Source organism: Trematomus bernacchii, unplaced genomic scaffold (assembly GCF_902827165.1).
Source record: "Trematomus bernacchii unplaced genomic scaffold, fTreBer1.1, whole genome shotgun sequence".
Classification (NCBI taxonomy): Eukaryota; Metazoa; Chordata; class Actinopteri; order Perciformes; family Nototheniidae; genus Trematomus; species Trematomus bernacchii.
The window spans coordinates 586,219-610,272 of NW_022987394.1; the positions used below are offsets into that span (position 1 = coordinate 586,219).

A 24,054-nucleotide genomic window follows, 5' to 3' on the forward strand; every position below is an offset into this window, starting at 1 on the left:
AGTGCCCCGGTACCGGGGTCTCTCTGGCTTAACAGGTTAAAGGTGGGGTAGGTAAGTTTGAGAAACCGGCTCGAGATCGCTAGAATTTGAAAATACACAACCGGAGAAAATCTGCCACTTCCTTATAGAGCCCCTCCTCCAACACACATGAACGCGCACATGACCAATGAGGGCACGAGATAAGTTTGTGCACAGATGGAAAGCTGACAGGCAGGTAGGCCATCCAATTATTTTAGCCGGGCCAGCTAAAATGATTGGTCGTGCTTTTTACAGTACTACGGCTTCCACAGATGAATTTTTTTTATGGATTTTTTGTCAAAGCACTTAAGATATTCATTGCTATCGGGATGTTAAGAGCATTCCATGGACTATAACAAAAAGTGTATCTCGAGCATGGGCGTAGGAAGCATCCTGAATGTGGGGGGGACATTTGTAACGGGGGGTGTGGGGGCGAAAAAAAATATAGATTTCCTGTATTCTGGTGCATTTTAACAGGTGGTTTGATACTTTTATGTGGCTATACTAGCATGAGGAAAATGATGGGTACATTTTGTAATTTCATCCAGTAGTAAAGAAAGGAAACATATTTGATTATTAATTCAGAGCTGTCTTTGAATTAATAAAAAGCAGTTTAAATGCCCATTTTTGTACATTTATATACAACAATAAATATTTGTGAGTGCATTGAGAGATATTGTTGTGGAGCGTCATTTATATATAAATCGCAAAATACATTTGTGAATCCTTCTGTGAGCATTTATTAATATTGAGACTGATCTGACTCCATACAGATGTTAAGTTCACCTAGGAATGGTATCATTGACTTAAATGTTCAAATAAATGTTGCTCTTCTGTCTATATTGGTCATATGATGCCCCTTGACTGAAATGTTTCCTGTTCAAGATCCCCACTGATTTCCTTAAAATCCTGGGATGAGAGTCCACATCACAATTTACTCTCAACTGTCATTTCCCTTTCATCACTCACCTCAGCAATGGACCTCTCTCCACTGTCCCTGTATTCTGCCTCTGACTCACTCTCAAGTGCCTAGATGTCAAGAGAGGTGGTGAAGTGATCATTATTTATTGAGCAGTATACTCTTTCACATTGAATCATAACAAGTCATACTGAATGTAAATACAACTGACTCTAAAGTAAGTCCCAGTCTGTGACATTGGACATTTTGAAGACTCAAAGTCCCAAGCAGTAGGTAGAATATTAGCTAGTCTATGTCATGTGCATAGCAAATAAATAGTTAACTGAATACTGGGATGGAAATAGCCTATAAGCACTCAGTAAAACATAAACACACACAAAAAGCTTCTGAATGATAAGTATAATTAAAACATAATGCACATTACCATTTTGAGAGAGAGTACCTAAGTTAAAGAACTCAGAAAAGAATCTCTTAACGAACTGAGGCTCCAGTAAAACACACTGACTGCGTCTCTACATGGACATCAGTAAGCCGTTTATGAGTATTATCCCGGTTATGATCATTTTGGGGATATGGTGTTTACATGAGCACAGAGAGATCGGGTTATTCATGTTCCCTGTTTACATGATAAATACTAGTAACCTGGCATTTCGATGCCTTTTCTCATCTAAACTATTCAGTATTTGTATCTCTCTATCATGACATAAAGACGAAACTCCTCTCCAGAAGTGAGACGCCGCCATCACTGTTAACTGATTAACTGCTACCAGCTGATGACTTACTTTCCTCTTCGTTGAAAAAAATGTTCTTATGTCCATGTTTTCTGGGGGAGAAAACATATCAAACCAAGAGATCGTCAGCTTTGATTTTCGCTGTATTAACCATTTCCTGAACATTTGGTGTGTGTGCCTTACCTCCGCTACCGGCATCGCTTCATACAACAGATCTGAGCTGTCCAACTATGATAACACTCCTTGAACATGCGCGCGCTATGTGAGAATCTGCCTTGGTACAAAGTAGCAGTGAAAACATGGTACGGAGTTTCATTGATTTGGGCATTCTCTCAATAAGCAAGTGGAATGGATTTCATTTGATAGTGAAGCACTGACACAGCGCTCTACAAAGTGCGGCGAGTGGATAGACCGATTCACGGACTTTCCGCATAGTAAAAGTGGGGGGGTCTAAACTAATCATTTGAAAAAGTGGGGGGGACTTGTCCCACCCTAATATAATGGCTGCGACGCCCATGATCTCGAGCCGGTTTCTCAAACTTACCTACCCCACCTTTAAATGTAAATATTTTTCACATATTATTTTTCTCTCAAACCCATCAATAATATTTTAAACACTTACATCCTTGTTCCACATTTCCCTCACATCTTTAACCTCATCATGAAGAGCATTCAGCTCCGCCTCTGCGTTACTTGGTTCGATGTGGACCGGGATCAACACCAGATTCTGCACAACTGGAGGCAAACAAACAAACAAACACACACACACACACAAACACACACACACACACACACACACACACACACACACACACACACACGCCGTTATCGAAACCTAAGTCTAATTTAAAAAAAAGTATTTATCTTTAAACATTCCATTTATATCTTTCCTAAAGTTAGGACCTCACAATATAAAAGGTCCTCACAACTTAGGTTGCCTTCACACCAAATAGTCCGCTTCTCTGATAAAGTCAAAGTCAACTTTATTGTCAATCTTCCAGTTTGTGTGTACAGACAGAGAGATCGAAATACCGTTTATCAATACACAATCAATGACACATGTACATGTGCACACATTAAGACCTAAATAAAAACACAACAATCAATATATACAAAATAACAGTCACTTCAATATTTTGAGAATGTGCGTTAGTGTAAGACTGGTGCTCACCAGACGACAGTTTGTTGCATTATTTCATTTTTCAGAAGGTTTGCGTTGCGTTCACACGGACAAAACTCAAACGGACAATAAACTTTAACCTGTTAAGCCCTGAACCTGTTTTTCAGGTCTCAGGCTCGAAAATGACATTCCCAGAACAAATGACCATATCTTCCCTTCTAAAAGGGTTACATTAATAATCTTTTTTCTCAAAGTAATGATAAACCTGTGAGTTGGATGTAGAAAAGTCAGAATTAATATAGATGTTTTTTATTTTAAAGAAAATTCAGATTTTACATAGTAAAAAACTGTAAATTATAGTGTCCGTCCGAAAATTCTTTTTTACTTATAGTGAAAACCACCCTTGGATGATGGGTTAGTAGACTAAAAGCTTTAGGAATCCAAAGTACAACATATAATAAGTACCCTGTATCAAGATTGATGCAAAAAAAAGTGACATTTGACCTTTTTAGAGAGATTTAGCAAAAAGAAACCACTTCTGGGGTCATTTGGGTGGATTTTCCATATCTCTGGCCCCCCTTGCTCGATTTTGATGGTTGACACCTCTTTCTGACCGTTAGAGCCAATAGAATCGAAGGAGGAGTCCCTCACACACACACGTTGTGAAGAGAAAAGGTGGGGGCTTCGTGCATGTCATTTTCAATCAGAGTGAACCGATCTCTAGCTTTGACATCTGGAAACGGAAAAGCAGTTTTAATGCTTATGGATTATCAGAAATCATTTCAAAGGGACACAGACACATTAGATTAACCTATGGATTAACTTCAGCAGCGTTTTTATCGTTTTAATGCCATTGAAGACCACTTTGGAGAGACTACAGAGCCAAGGTAAAAATGTTAGCATTTTTAGCTACCTAGCGTCACCTGTTTTGATGTCTGTTTTTGCTTATAACGTCACAAATACGTATAATTCAGTGGTAATGTCGGTGTCAATAGATTCTGTGTCACCTCACGATGTGAATCGATGTGTTGGATGTGGTGAAAAGATAAATAATAAGGTTTCGTGAGTGATTTTCGGTGCAGTAAGGTGTTAGCATTTTTCGCTCGTTGCTAATTCAGAGGCTCAGTGTTAGTATTGTGGGATTTCTTTTGAAAAAAAAAAAAAAGATCAGTTAGAGGAGTTTCTTCCCGTTACATGGATATAAAACATTCATAGTTTTATTAAATGAACATGCCCTCAGACACTGTTTCCTGCAAGATGTTGCGGCAGTGCCCCGGTACCGGGGTCTCTCGGGCTTAACAGGTTAACACTTCATTCTGCTTTACTCTTTCACTAAGGATTTTGAAGACATCCGCGTTCTTGTGACTCGTAAATACTACGCTTCCTATGTTTTGATGCAGACTGCGTTCACACCAGAGATGAACCGCTCCAGAGGTCACTAGCAAGCGGTCTGAGACCACCTCTTTTAGGTTGTTTAGTTCACAGGTCTCAGACTGTGTTCATACCGACCCAAACAAACCGCACCAAGGGGGTAGACGCACCAGGGTTCGATTCCACCGGACTAAATAAAGCTGCTGTTAATGCGACCTAAAACTACAAGTGGTCCTCACAATGATAGCCGTGCAAGACATATGCAAACACACATAAACACACCTTTGAGGACCTACATAAAAAAAACACTCTTGCCTAATCTTTAACCCCTATTTTAACTAAAGAAGTGCTTTAACATTCAAACAGTCCATTGAAGGTCTGTACCAAAATAGAGAACAGGCCAAAATGTCCTCATAATCCATAAAGGACACAAAACCCTAATTGCTCCACACACACAAACACACACACACACACACACACACACACACACACACACACACACACACACACACACACACACATACCTGTGTTTCGACAATTGAGAAGGACAATGAAAGGCTGTATGGTGATCACAGCATTTACTCCCTTCTGGTAGGATTTTATTATCTCCACTTCTTTCTTTCTGAAACACAAAGCCACAAACATATACTGTATTATAAAGCTCATAAACACACATGCTATGTTTTGTTTGTTTATTAATGTATTTTTGTTAGATAGTGAGATATCTCATAAATCACTTGAAGTTTTTCAGTAAAGCCTTGTTGGAAATGTTTGTAGAGTTTGGCCCAACGGCACAATGTGTTGATTTGTAAAGCCTATGATGTTCTGGGTCTTAGCTACCAAACCATAGACATAAAATAAATTGTAGGAATTAAAAGATTGAAGTCAAGCGTCTCAAAGAAGAGTAATGTAATGTGTCACAGATTACTGGTTCAAAAATAAACATTACTGTTTTTTTTGTCTTTGATATTCCACACAGTTTTTCAATAATAATTATCCAATTGAATGTGGGTGTTACCAATTTAAGACATATTTTAATTCCTGTGAGACATAACGTATAGCTCAATTGGTAGATTGATGTGTACTGAGGCTTGGTCTGAATCCAGTTCAAAGACCATTTGCCGTGTGTCATCACTCTCCATTTCAGGTCTGTCTCTACAATGAAGGCACTGGTTGCCCCAAAAGGTAACCACACACAGGATTGTCTGTACTTGTGTTTCTGACCTGTAGAAGTAGACAAACTTCTCCCTGCTACCCTCCGGTCCCAGAGGTTCACTGCACAGAATGCCGTACGGATTACTTCTGTTATCTCTGCCAGAAAACAGAAACAACTGGAACTGAACATCTCTCACAATCATCAATCATTTGTTTGTATCATTTTAGATGCCCCATAAGATTTAATTACCAACACTTGTTTTTAGGCAAAAGTGAAAAGAGGTGCTGCAGCACAGGCAGTATGAGATAAATAAAGAGCTTTCTGAACATTAAAGCATGTAAACATGTCACAAGACACTAAATACACATTTTGAACCTGAACCTGCAGAATAGGGCCCCTTTAAATGAATGTGCATGCTTCTATGTGTGGAGAACTCACCCATATGCATTAAGGTGTTGGAGGAGCAGTTTCATGGGATCACCACCTGTCTCATCCATCACCTCCAGCAGCACCACCACGCTGTACTGAGACATGATCTGCAAAACACAACCACAGAGAAAAGAAAGCATAGAACTAAAAGCACTTTTAACATGTTATAAATGTTTTCAATGCATAAAAAACAGCTCCTTTCCTTTAATTTTCTCGCCATGTACAAAAACATTAACTGAAATATTACACTGAACAAACTTGTGTGGTTCAGCACGGTGAGTTACCTTAATGATAATTTCCCGTACGGCCTTTTTGTTGACTTTTTCCCATCCCAGTCTCTTCACATTGAAGGCAGCGATCTTCATTTTGACTAAAAATGTAAATCAAATGAATTTCATAGATTTAAACCGATACACCCAACATATTATCAAGGCCAGTGGTGAACAGTAACTAAGAACATTTACTAAAGTGCTGTACTCAATTACAAGGTACTTAACGAGAGTATACTGTATGTCCAATTAAAGAAACTCTATTATTTTACTCTTCATCCAATACCTGCCACATTTCCTTACTTTTTCTCTATTGGGTTTCCATTTATGGGAGAAATAATCTCTGTCGCTAACAAATGTTTATGATACTTACATGTTTGGTTCAGCATAATCTGCACATATTAACACCACTTTATGATTTTTGAAGCGTAAATGCAATTGCCAGAAGTAAAAAGGATATCAAAGTCAACTTTATTATCAATCTTTCAGTTTGTGTGTACACATGCTTTGAAGCACTACAGTATCCTGTTGAAGGAACTGATAATATAATACACAAGGGAAAACAAGGTGAATTTAACCATCCTAACGACAATGGCCAAGACACACATTGAGAAAAGAAAACAAATGTTATTAAGGGCTGTAAATATAATAAGCCTACGTCTAAAATCGACAACATTGTTAGGAGATTTAACCGCTTGAGGCCTGGGCCCTAACCCTCGAAAATGACATGCCCAGAAGGAATGAGTATATCTTCACTTCTAAAAGGGGAATATGAATAACCTTTTTTATCAAAGCAATGATACACCTGTGAGTTGGCTGTAGAAGTGTCAGAATCAATTTAGATGTTGCTGTGTCAGAGTAAATTCAGACTTCACACTTTTCCCCATTGTCTAACATTGGGAAAGAGACGTCTGTAAATCAGCAGCACATTTTTTTAAACTAAATAAACTACCCAGTATTAACTATTGTATAGAGTCAATAGGTCCTTAACGTTGTAAAATGCGCTATCTATCTATCTATCTATCTATCTATCTATCTATCTATCTATCTATCTATCTATCTATCTATCTATCTATCTATCTATCTATCTATCTATCTATCTATCTATCTATCTATCTAGCATCTCCTCTGATATAAAGTGTTAGATCAGCATGTTTTATCCATAAACTGTATTATCCCCGACAGGGGCGGTTCTACGGGGGGGTTTGCGATTCAGATGAGGCCCCCTCCGCGAGGTGGTGAGGCCCACGCAGTCTGCGTGATCTGCGTGTAGGGAGGGCCTACCTACACCCACACATGCAAATAAACCAGTTCAACAAGTCACACAATGCTGTCTGGCGAAAACAAATAGGCTAATTATCATACTAAAAGGGATTCATCCAAGTGTCCCAACACATTTCAGAAAGAACTGTTTCTGTCAGAACCAGAGAAGAGTTAAATGTATTTTTGTAACTAATTAACTGATAAGATACAAGTAGAGTTTAAAATATTGCTACAGATATAATTTCACATACTTTTATCAGAAATAATGTATTAATTTATTCAATTCTGGTCTTATTTCAAAATCTTACACATTTGAAACTTAGTTATAGTGAATTATCAAAGACATTATATTTCTATTAGTGTTTTATTTCCACAAGCGAACATATAAGAAGGGCGGGGTCCATGACAGGTGCTCATGCTATTTTGACTACCACACTGACCCAGTGTTGTAATATTGCAACAAAATCAAATTTGATGAATGTATTCCACAAAGACTAAATATGTACATGTTCTTAACATCGTAATAATCACAAAAAAAAACATTTGAGGCATTTTACTTACTTGAATCTGACAAATCCAATCCAATAAAACAAAGAGATATCGCTCGATTGAAGATGCGGAAGTTGTGTGAGTGTATGGCCAGAGGGCAGGACCTATACACACCTTTAATATCCAATAGCATTGTGAGGCTGAACAAAATCGACGTGTTTTTGCTGATGGGAACTTGGGTCCCCCTCGCAGTGCGGGTGCAGCGAGCTGTTTCGCCGATGCAGAGCGGAGTGCACGTGCTGGGTGTACAGTGTAACCATGTCCTGGATGTAGGAAGGGCCAGATTGGCCATTGTCTTGAAGTGGATTCCAGCAGTTACTGGAAGCCAGTGAAGTCATTACATGACAGAGAGTTCCTCATCACATGACGTCAACACAGGACAGGTATTGTTCGCATGTAAATAAGCTTGTATTCAACACGTTACTTTACATATATATATTTGTTTATGTAAAGTAACAGCAGTGCAGTGAACTTCAACACGGAATCCGAGGTACGAAGACCCTTTTTTCATACTGTACAAAGAATCAAGAAACGTTTGGTTTTAATAGATGAAGTAATGACTATAATTAATTATGAAGGTAGATATGGTGCAAAATGCGAGAGCATGTAAAACCTGATGTGAGCACTTGCAGAAAACAAATCTGAGCTTGTGTGCATACATTTACACTTGTATAAAATATCCATGTATCTGTGAACCACATTTGAAGTCACAGAAGAAAAAAAAAAGTTTTGTGGCTTGTAGAAAAAAAATGAACTTACTGTAGTGAAGAAATGTTCACTTGCAGAAAAATGTATATTTTTAAAATATATTTTCCATTACAACTGCAACTTGGTTATTACAACCTCTCAAATCAGTCCCTTGAGCTTAGATCAAAATAAGAAGGAAATAAAATAAAGACATTTGTAGGACTATTTATATTTTGTTGCACGTTTGAAAATGTTTCGTATCTTGTATTTTGAGGTGATACTGTGACACATAAATAAATAAAAACAACGTTTTAATTAGGTCAACTCAAATATGCATTGCATCCTGCTACGGTCCCGCACCAGCGCCTTTTCTTGCAGGTGACCTGACCCCCGGCTCGATGAGGGAACTATGGAACTATGGATAAATCAAAGAAAATAAAAGTATTGGAGGAACACAGAGGGTTTAATTATGCGTGGAGAGAGTTATCTGCTTTCACAGCAAACAATGCTGGCTTACCGGTATGTTTGATATGTGGAGAGAAGTTGTCAAAGGTGCTTCAGCCTTTACGTATGGGAGGAAAAACACGGAAGAGGAAGACAGCTGACGATCTTCAGCCATAATTCAATCACCTAACTCTTTTTAGGATACAGCTATATCTTTTATTTATTTCAAAGTGGGCCCATTTTAATTATATTCATTTTCTTCAAATGTGCAGAGGACTCCCCAAGTGCTGTGTTAATTTATTTTAAAGTAGGCCTGTGTATTTTTTTTTATTCTCCTTATAAGAGTTCTTTGTTTATTATCAAGGTAAATGATAAATTGAGGTAAACAGTTTTCTATAATGTAATAAATAATAAATGCAAAAAAACTGTCATTTTTGTCTATGATATAACAATATATACAACTTTTTAAGCTATCAAATATGTTTTGCGGCTCCAAACAAAAAACATTGGTGGAAAAGGGGGCAAAATGGCTCTTGGTCAAAAAGGTTGCAGACCCCTGGTCTAGAAGCAAGAACCGCATACGTCACGCTTACATCGGAGGGGGGCGAGATTAACCTGAGCTAACAGTTTATGGAGAGTATGGCAAATAAAAGTTGTAACCAGCAGTAGCTGCTGAGCAAAGTGACTAGAACGCAACCACACACTTATAAAAAAAAACACACTTTATAAAGTCAGGCAACACTAACCAGGCTTCGTGTGATTCTGTTTATTTGTACCTTACTTTGACCATCCGTTCGCTGTTATTGATCATTGTGGAGAGCAGGCAGACGTTTTGTTTGTTATTATAGCAGCTATCGGATGGAATCAATACATGGGCTGCACAGGTTGTCATGTCCGACTATCACAAGTAGAATCATAATGAAAAATACGCCGGTAAAATGTGCCTGTAGAAAACGGCTTATGCCACAATAGGATAGCAACAAGTAGTCAATATAGTCAGTTTAGCTTCGGTTGCTATGCTAACATCACCCATTTTAAACCAGAGAAACTTTCATAACAGCGTTGTGATGCCAAACAGCGTCAATTCAGACTGACACACATTCACTTAAGGGGAACTGGGGATATGTATCAGCTGCTTGTGTGACAGTCAGACAGTGAATACTTGACAGCGGCCGCTGTCGTGAGTTAATAAACTCCAGTGGACGTGCAGCACTGCAGCGGTCGGTACATGCCGCTGTAACACATTAATAAACAATGAACCACAGCACTCTGGAGAAAAGTATAAGGTTGGAGAAGTCGTTATTTAATTTAATCTGGCTTTGTATGATTAAAAGCAACACGATCATCGACCCGACGCAGTCCCCCATTGTTGTTGTTGTGAGCGAAGCACGGAGCTAGAACGGGAGCTGCGTTGGTGTGAAAGGGGCAACAGTAGTCACTAGAGATGGGTGAGTCCTGATTCATCCGGATTATTAACCCGGATCCTAGTAATGAGCTGGTCGTGATGAGTCTCCCCTCTCGATTAACCCGAGTCCTTTGAGTCCTACACCTGGTGACGTACAAATTAAAACTATAAATTGCGTCACTCGCTACTCTCCTTATAACATGTAAAATCACATTACAATGTACCCCAGTCCATCTGCCTAGCCTTTAGCAAGTAGGATAACTGCCAGAAGTTATCGTTTGGCTCAGGGGACGCGGATCAGTGAAACTTCCTGCAGACTCGTGCGGACTCAGAGCCGTAACCGTAGCAGATCCAGAGATCCAGATATCCAGAGATCCAGATATCCAGGCAGACTCGTCATGCACAAGTCAACAGCAGACTCATATTTGCAAATCCTGACTCACTGAATCATGGGAACTTCCTTCACTTCCTGCAGACTCGTGGGGACTCAGAGCCGTAACCGTATAGCAGATCCAGAGATCCAGACTCGTCATGCACGAGCATAGCCGCGGGAACTGGGAAGTCATTTTACTTAGGGGGTGGGGACAAAAGTGGGGAGAGATTTTAACAACAGTAACATGACGTTTTTCAAATGTACACCATTTGCAGCCCAGCCTCCAGCACCCCTACTTCCCGCGGCTATTATGCACGAGTCAACAGCAGACTCAGAGATTCGCAAATCCTGACTCACTGTGCAAAACACAGCAGACTCGTGCGGACTCAGAGCCGTAACCGTATAGCAGCAGATCCAGAGATCCAGCAGAATCGCCAAATCGCAAAATAACCCTTTTTTTTTTATCAACATTTTTTATTAAAGCAAAAGACACTGTGTAGCGGAGGTTAATGTAACGTTAGTTTAATATGCTCGTGAAATGCAACAACTTTTCGGTTTCACCGGTAGGATTTCTACGCTCTTGGTGATGCTGACTCATATGATCCGGATCTCTTCAATGACTGACTCGGAAGACTCCGAGTCCGTAAAAGGATCCGGATTTGCCATCTCTAGTAGTTACTTGTGTGTGACTGACCCGAGGTTGTGCCTCGTCGTTCTGATAGCTCCGCCCCTTCGCTCCAACCCCCCTCCCTCCCCCCCACATCTACAGGTGAAAATTACTTTAGCGACACATTCATCGCAAGAAGTGTAGCAAAAGTCAAGGCTGCAGATTCGTGGATTTATACTGCCACAGAGCAGATTCGTGAAGTTGTAATGACTGATCTGAGAGGTTGTAATAACCAAGTTGCAGTTGTAATGGAAAATATATTTAAAAAATATATTTTTTTCTGCAAGTGAACATTTCTTCACTAAGTTCATTTTTTTTCTACAAGCTACAAAACTTTTTTTTTCTTCTGTTACTTCAAATGTGGTTCACAGATACGTGGATATTTTTATACAAGTGTAAATGTATGCACACAAGCTCAGATTTGTTTTCTGCAAGTGCTCACATCAGGTTTTACACGCTCTCGCATTTTGCACCATATCTACCTTCATAATTAATTATAGTCATTACTTCATCTATTAAAACCAAACGTTTCTTGATTCTTTGTACAGTATGAAAAAAGGGTCTTCGTACCTCGGATTCCGTGTTGAAGTTCACTGCACTGCTGTTACTTTACATAAACAAATATATATATGTAAAGTAACGTGTTGAATACAAGCTTATTTACATGCGAACAATACCTGTCCTGTGTTGACGTCATGTGATGAGGAACTCTCTGTCATGTAATGACTTCACTGGCTTCCAGTAACTGCTGGAATCCACTTCAAGACAATGGCCAATCTGGCCCTTCCTACATCCAGGACATGGTTACACTGTACACCCAGCACGTGCACTCCGCTCTGCATCGGCGAAACAGCTCGCTGCACCCGCACTGCGAGGGGGACCCAAGTTCCCATCAGCAAAAACACGTCGGTTTGCTATCCTGGCTCCAAAATGGTGGAATGAGCTCCCCATTGAAATCAGGACAGCAGAAAGCTTACACATCTTCCGGCGCAGACTGAAAACTCATCTCTTTCGACTCCACTTCGAGCGATAGAATGACTAACAAAGCACTTATATACTAATAAAGAACTGGCTTATCTAAAGCCATGTGAGTAGCACTTGAAATGTTTTGGCTCTATGAAACCTGATGTACTTATATGATTCTGTTTTCTTCAAGTTTGTACCTTCTTGGTCGAATGCACTTATTGTAAGTCGCTGTGGATAAAAGCGTCAGCTAAATGCAATGTAATGTAATGTAATGTAATGATGAGGAACTCTCTGCCACCGCTAACTTAACGTTCAGCAAACTGTCAGCAGCATACAGTCCAGAGAGAGGAACAGACACTAATAAATACAACTATTCTTCTGGCTAAAATACATATTATTAAAAGTCAATCAAGGAGTAATCTTAATTTAAAGTGTTTGAAGAGTAGATTAGTGGTGGCTCAACACGCCATGAAAGGGGAAATAATTAGCTCTAACGAAGAGTGGGATCAAAGGAACAATAAATATGCTGCCATGTTGTCCAGGACATGGTTAAACTGTACACCCCAGCACGTGCACTCCGCTCTGCATCAGCCAAACGGCTCACATCAGGTTTTACAAGCTCTCGCATTTTGCACCATATCTACCTTCATAATAATACACTTATATACATGCCATTAAACATTACCTCATGCTAGTTCACCTACAAATGCGTGAATTTGAGTGTTCTTTCCATGTAAAAAGTTTACATTTAGATGTTAACAAGCAACAAGCAACATTACTTTTTTGTCAGCTTTCTTATTTCGATGTGTTGAAGGTAAAGATTATTTAACACATGGTGAGAATTGCTACTATTCATCTCTTTATATTGTCTGGTAAAAGTGATTATTGCACTGAGACAACCGAACAGAGCAAGCTTCTATAGTTGCACTAAGTTTTGATAACAGTTAAATATTATTTTGATAATAAAATACATTTTAATGTTGATGAACTTCAGACTATTCATTCATAATCTGATTATTTTTGTAGTTTACTGTTGAAGTTTAAAAAAAACATTACAATAAAAGAATGATTATATCTATAGCCCCTAAAAACACACACACACACCTCTTTAATAAACAACACACCTGCTCTATACGATAATGTAATGTTTGATGTTTCCTGTCATTTCTGTGAGGTAAGGACATGCCTGAAAGACACCGCTGCGTCACCATTTTCTCTTTCTTCGAGGGTCAAGAAGAACATCCAAGAGGAAAATGAGCACCTGATATTATGAGATTCAAGACCAATATTCACTCAGAAACTACACTTTTATTGTGAACACAAAGATCTCACAGTTTTGTAGTCTAACAGGAGTTTCATTAGTTTGTGACGCTGCACCTCAGAGAAGGTGTGGTTATAGGGTTATAAAGTGTGGCAAAAACTGGTTTCTGTCAAGTTGGTGTTTATGACATGCTGAGTGATTTCTGACTCACCATAAAATGTTATGACCCGCCCCTAAATCCTTTTGATGTGACAGGCGTCTGTGCACCTCTTTGTAGTCATTATTTTGTATGACTCGTTTGCTCAGCTGTTGTTGTTGTTGTATTGCACCCTATAACTTATTGTTCCTTACATAGTGGGTTAATAATACTTTATTGACCCCTTGTCTCTGCACCTGTTGTAGTGTCCCCCTAATAAACCATTACAGTCAATATTGTTTTATGACTTGTTTGCTCATCTATTGTTTTTGTATGTCCTATATCAGAACACCACCACCATCCCTACCCCCCTTCTTTTCCCTCCCCCCTGCTGATCCTATGAGCGAATAGGGCGTGGAGTTTTACCTGTGACTCTGTCTCTGCCAGGTGTGACAACTGTTGGTTTAAAAAAAAAGAAGTAATCTTTCATATAATCTAGTTCCTTTCTAACACTATGGAGAATAATAATAGACATCTCTGAGGGTTGTAACATCAGTGTTAGTGAAAACCATTTCCTTACATTTAACAACTGACCCCTATTCTCTTATCAAGGTTTTTAAGATAACAATGTCTCCCATTGTCTCCACTATTATGACCTCTAGGGCAGCGGTTCCCAACCTGTGGGCCGTGGCCCCCTAGTGGTCCGCTAAGGCATTGCAAGTGGGCCGCCAAATATTTTTTATGTTTTATTTTGTACAGGCTAGAGACACAATCATGGACATGACAATAACATATAGGAGATGACATTCCAATCTCAGACACAAACAAAAACAGAAGAAATAAAGATACAGTCAGTAGGATCACTTCAACATTTCACAAACAAAAATAAGTTGACAATAAAAAACCACCAAAAACACAACATGGCAAACATATTTATTGTTCCTTCAATCCCACTCTTCGTTAGAGCTCATTATTTCCCATTTCATGGCGTCAAAGCCACCCTTTGATTTTTTGTGGCAATTATTTTTTCCAAAAGAAATTGTGTTTTTAATCTACTCTTAAAACACCTTAAATTAAGATTACTCCTTGATTGACCTTTAAAAATATGTATTTTAGCCGGAAGAATAGTTGTATTTATTAACTGTGTGTGTTCTTCAATCAGAACTTTATTTAGCCTCCGTATTGTTTATGGTTGAATGTGGGCCGCGAAAACATTTTTGATTCTTAAGTGGGCCCTGAGTTGAAAAAGGTTGGGAACCGCTGATCTAACGGGATCCTCATAAAATCCAAAATCCTGCATGTTTAACTACATTTACAGTAAAAGTAGTGTTTTCCTTTACAATATGTGCATTGTTTTTGTATGCGTCCGGAAACAAATATTCAGGTGTAAAAAAAATGGAAAAAGAATAATCTTATATTTATTATAATTTTGTTATTACTACTTTATAAATGTGTAAAGTGTAAGTTCCATTCTTGCCTTGTATTATTATATTGTACCTCACTTTCCCCAAGCTTTGTAAATAGACTTCACTTGGAGAAATAAACATGGTACAGTTCCAGTTGCTTTTACCTGCAAGGAAGTATACATACATATATATATATATATATAACTGTGTATATTGTACCTTGTTGTCTCCTCCTGAAACAGCCAGGATGTTTCCGGTGATGGACCAGCTGACGTGCCAAACCACATCGTTGAACTTGTGGAGGAGTTTAGCCGTCCAGGTGTTTCCAGCCGGGTCGTCACACGTCCAGATGAACACGCGTCCGTCCTGCAAGAAGGGCAGAGGGAACAAATATCAAAAAGTCTTCCCACTGATCTCTGTGCTATGTGAAGCAGAGTTATTATTAGTCAGCTGCTAATTAAACGTTTTCTTCTCTGACCAGCGTTGGAAGAAGTACCCGGATCCTCAACTGGAGCAAAATTAAAAATAATATTATCTTAAAATAGTTAAATAATTAAATAAAAATGTACTTTATGTATCAAAAGCTTTCATAATGCAGAATGGCTTCACCGTTATATTTTTATATTATTCCGTTTTTATCAGAACCATTTCAATTATGTAGTTCGTCAATGTTAAACATATTTTGGATTTCTTGCCTACTACTGGATGGATAAGTAGTTTAGAACTGCAATATATCAAACTGTATGAGCATATTATTATCTTTTTATGTATATAACTTGGTGTCATAAAACAGTATAAGAGTAAAAGGTACATTATTTCTCTGTGTGATGCAGTGAAGTAAAAGTATTAATAATGGAAATACTAAAGAAAGGTACAAGTTAAGTACAGGTGTGTTGACAAATATTCATTTACTGTACTGCAGAAAAGATTAATGCAGCGTGTTTATAATCAGATATGTTCTGATTTTCAGCTCCAATCATGCAACAGGTTCTTGAGAAAGCTACTGAGCGTTTATCTCTGGCGCCACCTAGTGGTACTTCCTGGACTTATAACTTCACACTTTTTTAATTGAATATGTCATTCGTTACTTTTATAAAATCAGTCATAATCACACTGACAGACAAGAGGGGTTTCCGCCGCAGGTTTATATGTACGTAATCTGCGCGACTTGCGCGTCCACATCTCCACGTGCAGTGCTGCATAAACATGGCTGAGTCAGCGATAACTTTCGAGGGGTGGAGGTATGCCCATTATTTTGAGTTCGTCCGAAGAATAGACAGGAATGTGACGGTGAGGTGCAAACTGTGTCCAGGCCAGAAGCTGTTATCCACTGCTGCAAACACCACGTCAAAGCTCAACAAACACCTGCAAAGAACACATGCTAAGGTGAAGCTAATAGCTAAGGACCCCCGAAACCCAGAGTGAGGATGTTGTGAGTGCGCCGCCGCCGACTCCGAAGCAGCACAAATTAGAATTTGGAGGACCGGTAACCAAAGCAGAGATGGACAGGCTTGTAGCATCCTTCATAGTAGAGGTAATGTTTCCCATTTGCACAGTGGAATCACCATCGCATCGTTCAGTATACACAAAATGTTAATAATATCCCACTTTTATATTGTGTCAGCTGTAATTTAGCCCCTCAATAGTGTTTTATTTGTCAGATAATTTACGTATTTTTTCTCACGGTCAACTTCTACATCTTCACTCTTTTAGTTCTGTTTTATCTGCTATTTTCAGATGCTTATATTGTATAATTGTTTACTTTCCACTTTTTTATTTCTAATTACGTGCAGTACTTGTTTTACATGCTGCTGGGATAAATAAAGTGTTTCTTATGTCATGTTATCTGTAATAACTGACCTGGGAGCAGCTGGCGATGGTGCTGGTGGGCAGCCCGATGGACGGAGCCCAGCCGACGTCTCTCACCCAATCACTGTGAGCCTCCAGCTTCTGGTCCTCCTTCCACTGACCGTCCTCCTCTCTGCAGAGAGCAAAGTACACACATCCTTTCCTCAAGTAGAAGTACAGATACTCGTGTTTAAAAATACTCTGGTGAAAGTAGAAGTACTGACTAAACTTCTTTACTCAAGTAAAAGTAAAGAGGGCTTTGAAATGTACTTCAGTAAAAAGTACCCATAACTTGCAGCTGTTTTAAAGAGTACCTGACCTCCCTTTATATTAATAGAACAATAATGTCATTGTTAGCTAATGAATGTTTCCATGCTGAACAACGGCAACATGACAACGTTCTCATTGGTCCCTCTTCTTTAAAGAAGACCAGGAAAAAAACTGTAACAACATTTGAAGTTGGTCCTGGTTGAATTTTCACAATGGGAACAACGGCCTTGTGTTAACATCAGGACATGTAGTAATAATTTGGTACTTCCACACCCTTTACTATTCATCGGATCATACTGACAGACAGAGATTCTGTTTAAAACTGTAAAGACTTTGGTTAGCTCATGCAGCTCATCACCATCTGTATGTTTTCTTTGACAAAAAAGCGCACCTGTCCATGCAGTTTGTTTACAAGTGATACAAATAAATATGATGTGGGAACCGAAACACACATTGTGATATCAGCAGAATCTGGCTGTTTCTCGACTTGAATTTTGTGAAGCAGCCTTGGCTCCTTTATATACAACATGTAGGAGTTCAATATGGATAACACATTTTTAAACTTGTATTATTTTAACAACATTTCTTGTTAACAGTTGTTAAAAAACTCTAAAAAAACAAACTGCATGACTACATTAACCTAATACAATTATTCATGGAGTTTATAATGACACAGAAAGCACAACATATCATTTCATGATTATTTTTTATTGCAGATAACAAAAAGCATTGTTAGTAAAAAAGCAGTGATATACTGTAATGCCATGCGTCTGTGAATATAGTTTAAATGGGTAGTTTGGTTATATTGAAGAGATATGAGGAACGTATCCTAGTCTGCTTGGCTCAGAAACATATTGCTGTAGACGTGACAGTCTGCAAAATGTATTTAATCCAATTAAACAAATATATATTCTATATTTATAATCATTTAAGTGCTTTACCTTGAGGATAGTTGTCAGATGACTTGTCAGATACTTTATTTGTTTGTTGTTGCTGAATCCGAACTAACCGAAGTCACACAACAACAGAAAAACAAACTAACCGAAACCACTTGTTTTTCCCACCAAATAGTTAAAATACTTTGATTAAAAATCCTAAAATGACGTCTTCACCTTCTACCTCATTTGACAAACATTTAGATTCTATGAATTTAGGTTAAAATATTTTCATTTAACAAAATGCGTCCTACATTACTGGAAACTGTTCTGTTGCTGAACTTGAAGCTGCATCAGAAACATCAACAAGCAATACAAGCTCTATTCTGTTCATACACTTAACCAGTGGCGACTCATCATTAGGGGCAGGTCCCACTGTCAGCAGAAATTAATTAAAATATTAATTCCAAAAATATGTATGAAATATATGTTAAAATATATTTAAAGATCATGTTTAGTCGTCTGATTCGTCTGTAGGCCTACATTGCTGTTTTAGTCTGTGTTCTTCTGATTAGTGTCCACAGTGTGCCTATGGAGCCGTGTTGAGCGATGTGGGGAAAGCCCCGATCTAGCCCCTCTCTCTGCTGTCAAAATGAATGGGTGCTGTAAAAACTACACTGCGTATATGCTCAGAGTCTTTTTGTATTCAATGTGTGCGGCAAAAACATAATCACAAGTGGGGATGAGTGCTGGCATCCCCATCAAAACGTAATCTCATAATTCAGAGCTGATTGGCTGAAAGTATGTGTGCCGCGAAAAGTGTAGTTGTGAAGAGGAGACAAGAGAGAGCAGCGTAGAGCGATTCAAATCAGTAACACAGAAAGAAAATGAATGAAGTTGACATCTACTTCAGCTTTGGTAAGTTCATGTTATGGCATATCTTTTGATGATCTTCTGTGTTTTGCCTATAGGCTATTGCTCTGCTGGATCGATTGATATTGTGTCCTCGGCGATGAGTGTCTGTGTTTTCCTTATATTTACAGTCTATGGTGTTTTAATGCTGAAGCATTACAGTTGTTGTTGTTGTTGTTATTGTTAAGTATCGCTTTGTGATGGTGCCCTTTACTGCATGTGTTAAGGTGCATTACAATATGACATCCCTACGCTGTGTACGTAAATGTATGCGCTCACAGTGTTGCTCCGTGCTCTTCATTCAAGGCTTCCGACAGTATGTAATGTGACACTCCCCCCCCCTCTCCATGGATAGCCTACAGCTATTTGTTGACGTGTTTAAAAAAGCACCAGAAGCTTATATATAAACATCTCAGTTGTTCGTGCCCCACCACTTTTGTACATATGAAAACGCCACTGCACTTAAATAGCGCTCATCACTAAAAGCTAATAACTAAAACTACTTTAAAGGTAGGGTAGGTAAGTTTGAGAAACCGGCTCGAGATCGCTAGAATTTGAAAATACACAGCCGGAGAAAATCTGCCACTTCCTTACAGAGCCCCTCCTCCAACACACACGAACGCGCACATGACCAATGAGGGCACGAGATAAGTTTGTGCACAGATGGAAGGCTGACAGGCAGGTAGGCCATCCAGTTATTTTAGCCGGGCCGGCTCAGATGATTGGTCCTGCTTTTTACAGTACTACGGCTTCCACAGATGACATTTTTTATGGATTTTTTGTCAAAGCACTTCAGATATTCATTGCTATCGGGATGTTAAGAGCATTCCATGGAATATAACAACAAGTGTATCTCGAGCTGGTTTCTCAAACTTACATAACCCACCTTTAAGATATAATAACATATTGAAGTTTGGTTCCTCTTCTCTTGGTTTACACTCCTTTCCCTTTTGTGGCTGCCGGCCCAGCCTTCTTCTTCTGGGCTCCTGTAAGTGATCAGTTCAAAAGAAATGTAATTATATTGTTAATGTGAGATTCATGATGCAGCAAGAGACATAAAAAACACAACTAAATACTCTCCAATGTCTAATATTTGTCACTGATGTTGATGAAACAAGAGACATCTTTACCCTGAGGTCTTCCTCCAGTCAAGGGTTACACTAGATTCCTTTTTCTCTGAGCCATCTGCTCCAGCTCCAGCTCCAGCTCCAGCTCCACCAGCTCCACCTCCTGCTCCACCTCCTGCTCCACCTCCTGCTCCAACTCCAGCTGCACCATCAGCTGCACCATCAGCTGCACCATCAGCTTCACCTCCGGCTTCACCTCCGGCTTCACCTCCAGCTCCACCTCCAGCTTCACCTCCAGCTTCCCCATCCGCTCCACCAGCTCCACCTCCTGCTCCACCTCCGGCTCCACCTCCGGCTTCACCTCCCGCTTCACCTCCCGCATCCCCCCGATCAGATCCACCTCCACAGGTTTGTGATCACTGACAGTCTTAGTCTGGGACAGAAAATATCATTAAATAGTGTCAGTAATTCACCTCATGCTTTGCCTGCTCTGGGGGGTTTCCACATTGCCTTATTTTGTGTTTGTTCTTCCGGTTAGAGTATGTGCGCTATTACTTGGAAAAGGGTTGCGAGCTTCATCAACATTTGTTTAACAAAGAAACAGTGTTTAAAGCTTTTGAATGACTGTTATTAAGTTGTAACACTTTTTCGGGTAAGAAACTAACCATTTAGATAACCATTATGTGATTTGTTTATCCAAACAACTCATATTTGGGAATTTAAAAGATGTTTCCAGCTGTGAGCAGCTGCTGGCTATTTGACAGCTTAATAAAAGTCAACAGTGTTTTTAAAATGACTCTCACTGCCAGAACTGAGACACAAGTTTGCACTGCAAGTCTAACTGTAGGATATTAAATAATAGTCCAAAATTATGCGAGCCACCAATTTGTCAATAGGTAGCTAGATAGCTGACATTATCTTGTTAGATATATAGCTAACATAAACTAGCTAGCTAAGTGAGATAGAGAGCAAATGTTTCAGAGGTTGTAAACTTTCGCTAGTAAGCCAGTTTGAAAGATAGCTAATGTTCGTTTGGCCAGCTTGTTAGGTAGATAGCTAACGTTAGCTAATCTTTGTCCACCCTTCTGGCAGTTTTTATAAAACTATCCTAATGTGCTTTAGTATGCTGTCCAACCAGTCGGTGGGCTTCGGTAGTGTAGCTGTTAATAATCCCAAATAAAATGTATTGTTTACGATGCTGCTAGTGCTAAACCGGAAAAATGTAAATATATGCATTTAAACCGGTAATGTGTTGGGCTGTGTCACTTCAGCAGGTTTCAGTGTTACAGTAGGGGAGAGTGGGGGGTAACATCTCATCGTACCAACGATACCAATCCCCTAAACATGAGTCTCACTTGTTCTTGTGTCAAGTTCAACTCTTTCTTGAAGTTGTAGGCTTTGGCTGAGTCGGGGACGATGGCAATGCTCTCTCCGTAAACCACGATCCTGTTGTTTGGAAATGCAGCACAATTCATTTTTTTTAACAAACACAAAAAATGCTTGGATTAAACTGTAACAATGAAATGTGTATTACCTGTCGTAGGTGTTTTGTGTTATGCTACTAGTCGTGGTGTCGACATCATCGACTATCAGCCAACGAAAAGGAGCCCAGGAGATGCGGAGCTTTTCCTTCTTCTTCTTGGAGAGATACTGTCCATCGGCATTAAAGTCTCCCAAAATCATAATGTTCTGCAGAAGAAAGAACACAAGCAAATTCAGAATGGAAAAACACATTTTGTTCATTTGTTTTTACTTTATTCATACTGTAGGTATTCAAAGCTTAAACAAAGTGTGCTTACATGAGAAACATAATTAAACAAAACTATTAAATCTCTCAAAAACCTACTTAATATCGTGATAAACTCAAAATGATTAATGTTAAATGTAAAGATTTTACCACATTGTTTTTCTCTCAAACCCATCAATAATATTTTAAACACTTACATCCTTCTTCCATTTTTCCCTCACATCTTTAACCACTTCATGCAGAGCGATCAGCTCCGCCTCTGCGGCACTTGGTTTGGTGTGGACCGGGATCAACACCAGATTCTGCACAGCTGGAGGCAAACACACACACACACACACACACACACACACACACACACACACACACACACACACACATACACGCCGTTATCGCAACCTAAGTATAATTTAAAAAAAAGTATTTATGTTTAAACAGTCCATATATGTCTTTCCTAAAGTTAGGACCTCACAATATAGAAAGGTCCTCACAACTTAGGTTGCCTTCACACCTAATAGTCCGCTTCTCTGATAAAGTCAAAGTCAACTTTATTGTCAATCTTCCAGTTTGTGTGTACAGACAGAGAGATCGAAATACCATTTATCAATACACAATCAATGACACATTTGTACATGTGCACAAATTAAGACCTACATAAAAACACAACAATCAATATATACAAAATAAAAGTCACTTCAATATTTTGAGAATGTGCGTTAGAGCAAGATTGGTGCGCATCAGACGACAGATTTTCTGAAGGTTCGGTTTGCGTTCACACGGACAAAACTCAAACGGACTATAAACTTTAAACACAAGTCATGTGCACGGAAATGCTGTTTAACCATTGGTCAGACATTAAGGGGGTAAAAACGCAAACCCCGGCAATTTCTACCGTAGCCTCCGCCATGGAGCATCTGCAGGTTATTTTCATGCTGCTGTTAATCTGGAGATCATCAGACTCTAGCGGCCCACATATGATTATACAATCAGACAACGCGCGTTAAGAAATATTATAACACATATAATGATTAAATGAAACACACCTTTGAGGACCTACATAAACAGACCATTGTTGCCTAACCGTTAACCCCTATTTTAACTAAAGAAGTGCTTTAACATTCTGTAGTCCATTGAACAGGGTTCCCGCGGGGTCTTAAAAAGTCTTAAATTTGATAATCTGAATTTAAGGCCTTAAAAAGGTCTTAAATATGACCAAAAAAATAAGAAAGGTCTTAAATATGATTTAGAAGGTCTTAAAAATGATCGGATTTGAAAGGTACTTCTGTGTTGCGATAGCGTCTAAATGTGTTTTGGGGGAAATGTCCGGGCTGCAAAGTAACCAGTACGGTAATAGCCTTTCAGTAACCCCCAACAATTTGTATTGAAACAAATGAACATGGAACCAGTATACACTAACTTTGTTTCCCCCGGCCCCTTATCGGAGAACACCCAGCTAGTAACCTAGCAACCAAGCTTCAGCTAGCGGCAGTCAGAAACTCATGTATCTTCGAATAAATATGGGTGTAGGTGCCATAATGCTACTTAGCCCAAGTTCATTATTTGTATTATTATTTGTTTACATCACTTTTATTTGTTTGTTGAGCACTTCCGGTAACTGTCACATGGGTGTGGTTTGTGTATTTAAGTCACCTGTTTCATGTCGAGTGCGGATGACAGAGGGTGAGCTTGTGCTGTCATTTTTTCTGTTGACCGTTTTGTCCATGTTATGATTTTGTTTATTAAATATCCCAAAAAACTATCTTGCTTCACTATGGACTTTCTCTTCGAAAACGCGTCACAGTTTATAGCCAAGTTTAGCCTCTCGGCGACTCAAACGCAACTGGGGATTGAGCCGCCACATTAAGTCAACAGAAAAAACGGTGATTCGCATCAGAGACTGAACTGGACGGACCGGCCGGCTTCCTAAGCTTACGGATCGCTTGGACGCTTCGGATAACGGACTTAACATTCTGTACCTTTGGAACCTTCGGACCGTTTTTCCCAAATCGATATGGATTGGAGTAGCCACGAGGACTCACTGATGGACACTCATTGACTGCAGCGCACAACAAGCTGAAAGCGGTAGGCACGATTATATCCTTTCTTGTGTATTTTTGCTGGACACAGTTTGGGAAGCGTGACCGTTTGTCCATTGGGGACTTTGGCTT

At 39.2% G+C, this 24,054-nt stretch overlaps 2 protein-coding genes across 2 annotated transcripts in view; both read right to left on the reverse strand.

Moving 5' to 3' along the window:
- LOC117486466 overlaps positions 1 to 8,008 on the reverse strand; it is a 197,271-nt gene extending 189,263 nt beyond the window's left edge. The window contains exons 1-4 of the mRNA XM_034134912.1: positions 7,838 to 8,008; positions 6,029 to 6,114; positions 5,754 to 5,851; positions 5,384 to 5,470 (exon numbers count right to left, since the gene is read on the reverse strand). Coding sequence (XP_033990803.1) covers positions 5,384 to 5,470; positions 5,754 to 5,851; positions 6,029 to 6,114; positions 7,838 to 7,958 — 392 coding nt within the window. The 5' untranslated portion in view covers positions 7,959 to 8,008. The remainder of the gene's footprint in view (positions 1 to 5,383; positions 5,471 to 5,753; positions 5,852 to 6,028; positions 6,115 to 7,837) is intronic.
- A 9,969-nt stretch (positions 8,009 to 17,977) lies between these two features.
- LOC117486481 (deoxyribonuclease-1-like 1) overlaps positions 17,978 to 24,054 on the reverse strand; it is a 103,634-nt gene continuing 97,557 nt past the window's right edge. Inside the window, exons 6-10 of the mRNA XM_034134937.1 lie at positions 22,087 to 22,199; positions 21,677 to 21,831; positions 21,498 to 21,588; positions 20,206 to 20,575; positions 17,978 to 20,061 (exon numbers count right to left, since the gene is read on the reverse strand). Coding sequence (XP_033990828.1) covers positions 20,231 to 20,575; positions 21,498 to 21,588; positions 21,677 to 21,831; positions 22,087 to 22,199 — 704 coding nt within the window. The 3' untranslated portion in view covers positions 17,978 to 20,061; positions 20,206 to 20,230. The remainder of the gene's footprint in view (positions 20,062 to 20,205; positions 20,576 to 21,497; positions 21,589 to 21,676; positions 21,832 to 22,086; positions 22,200 to 24,054) is intronic.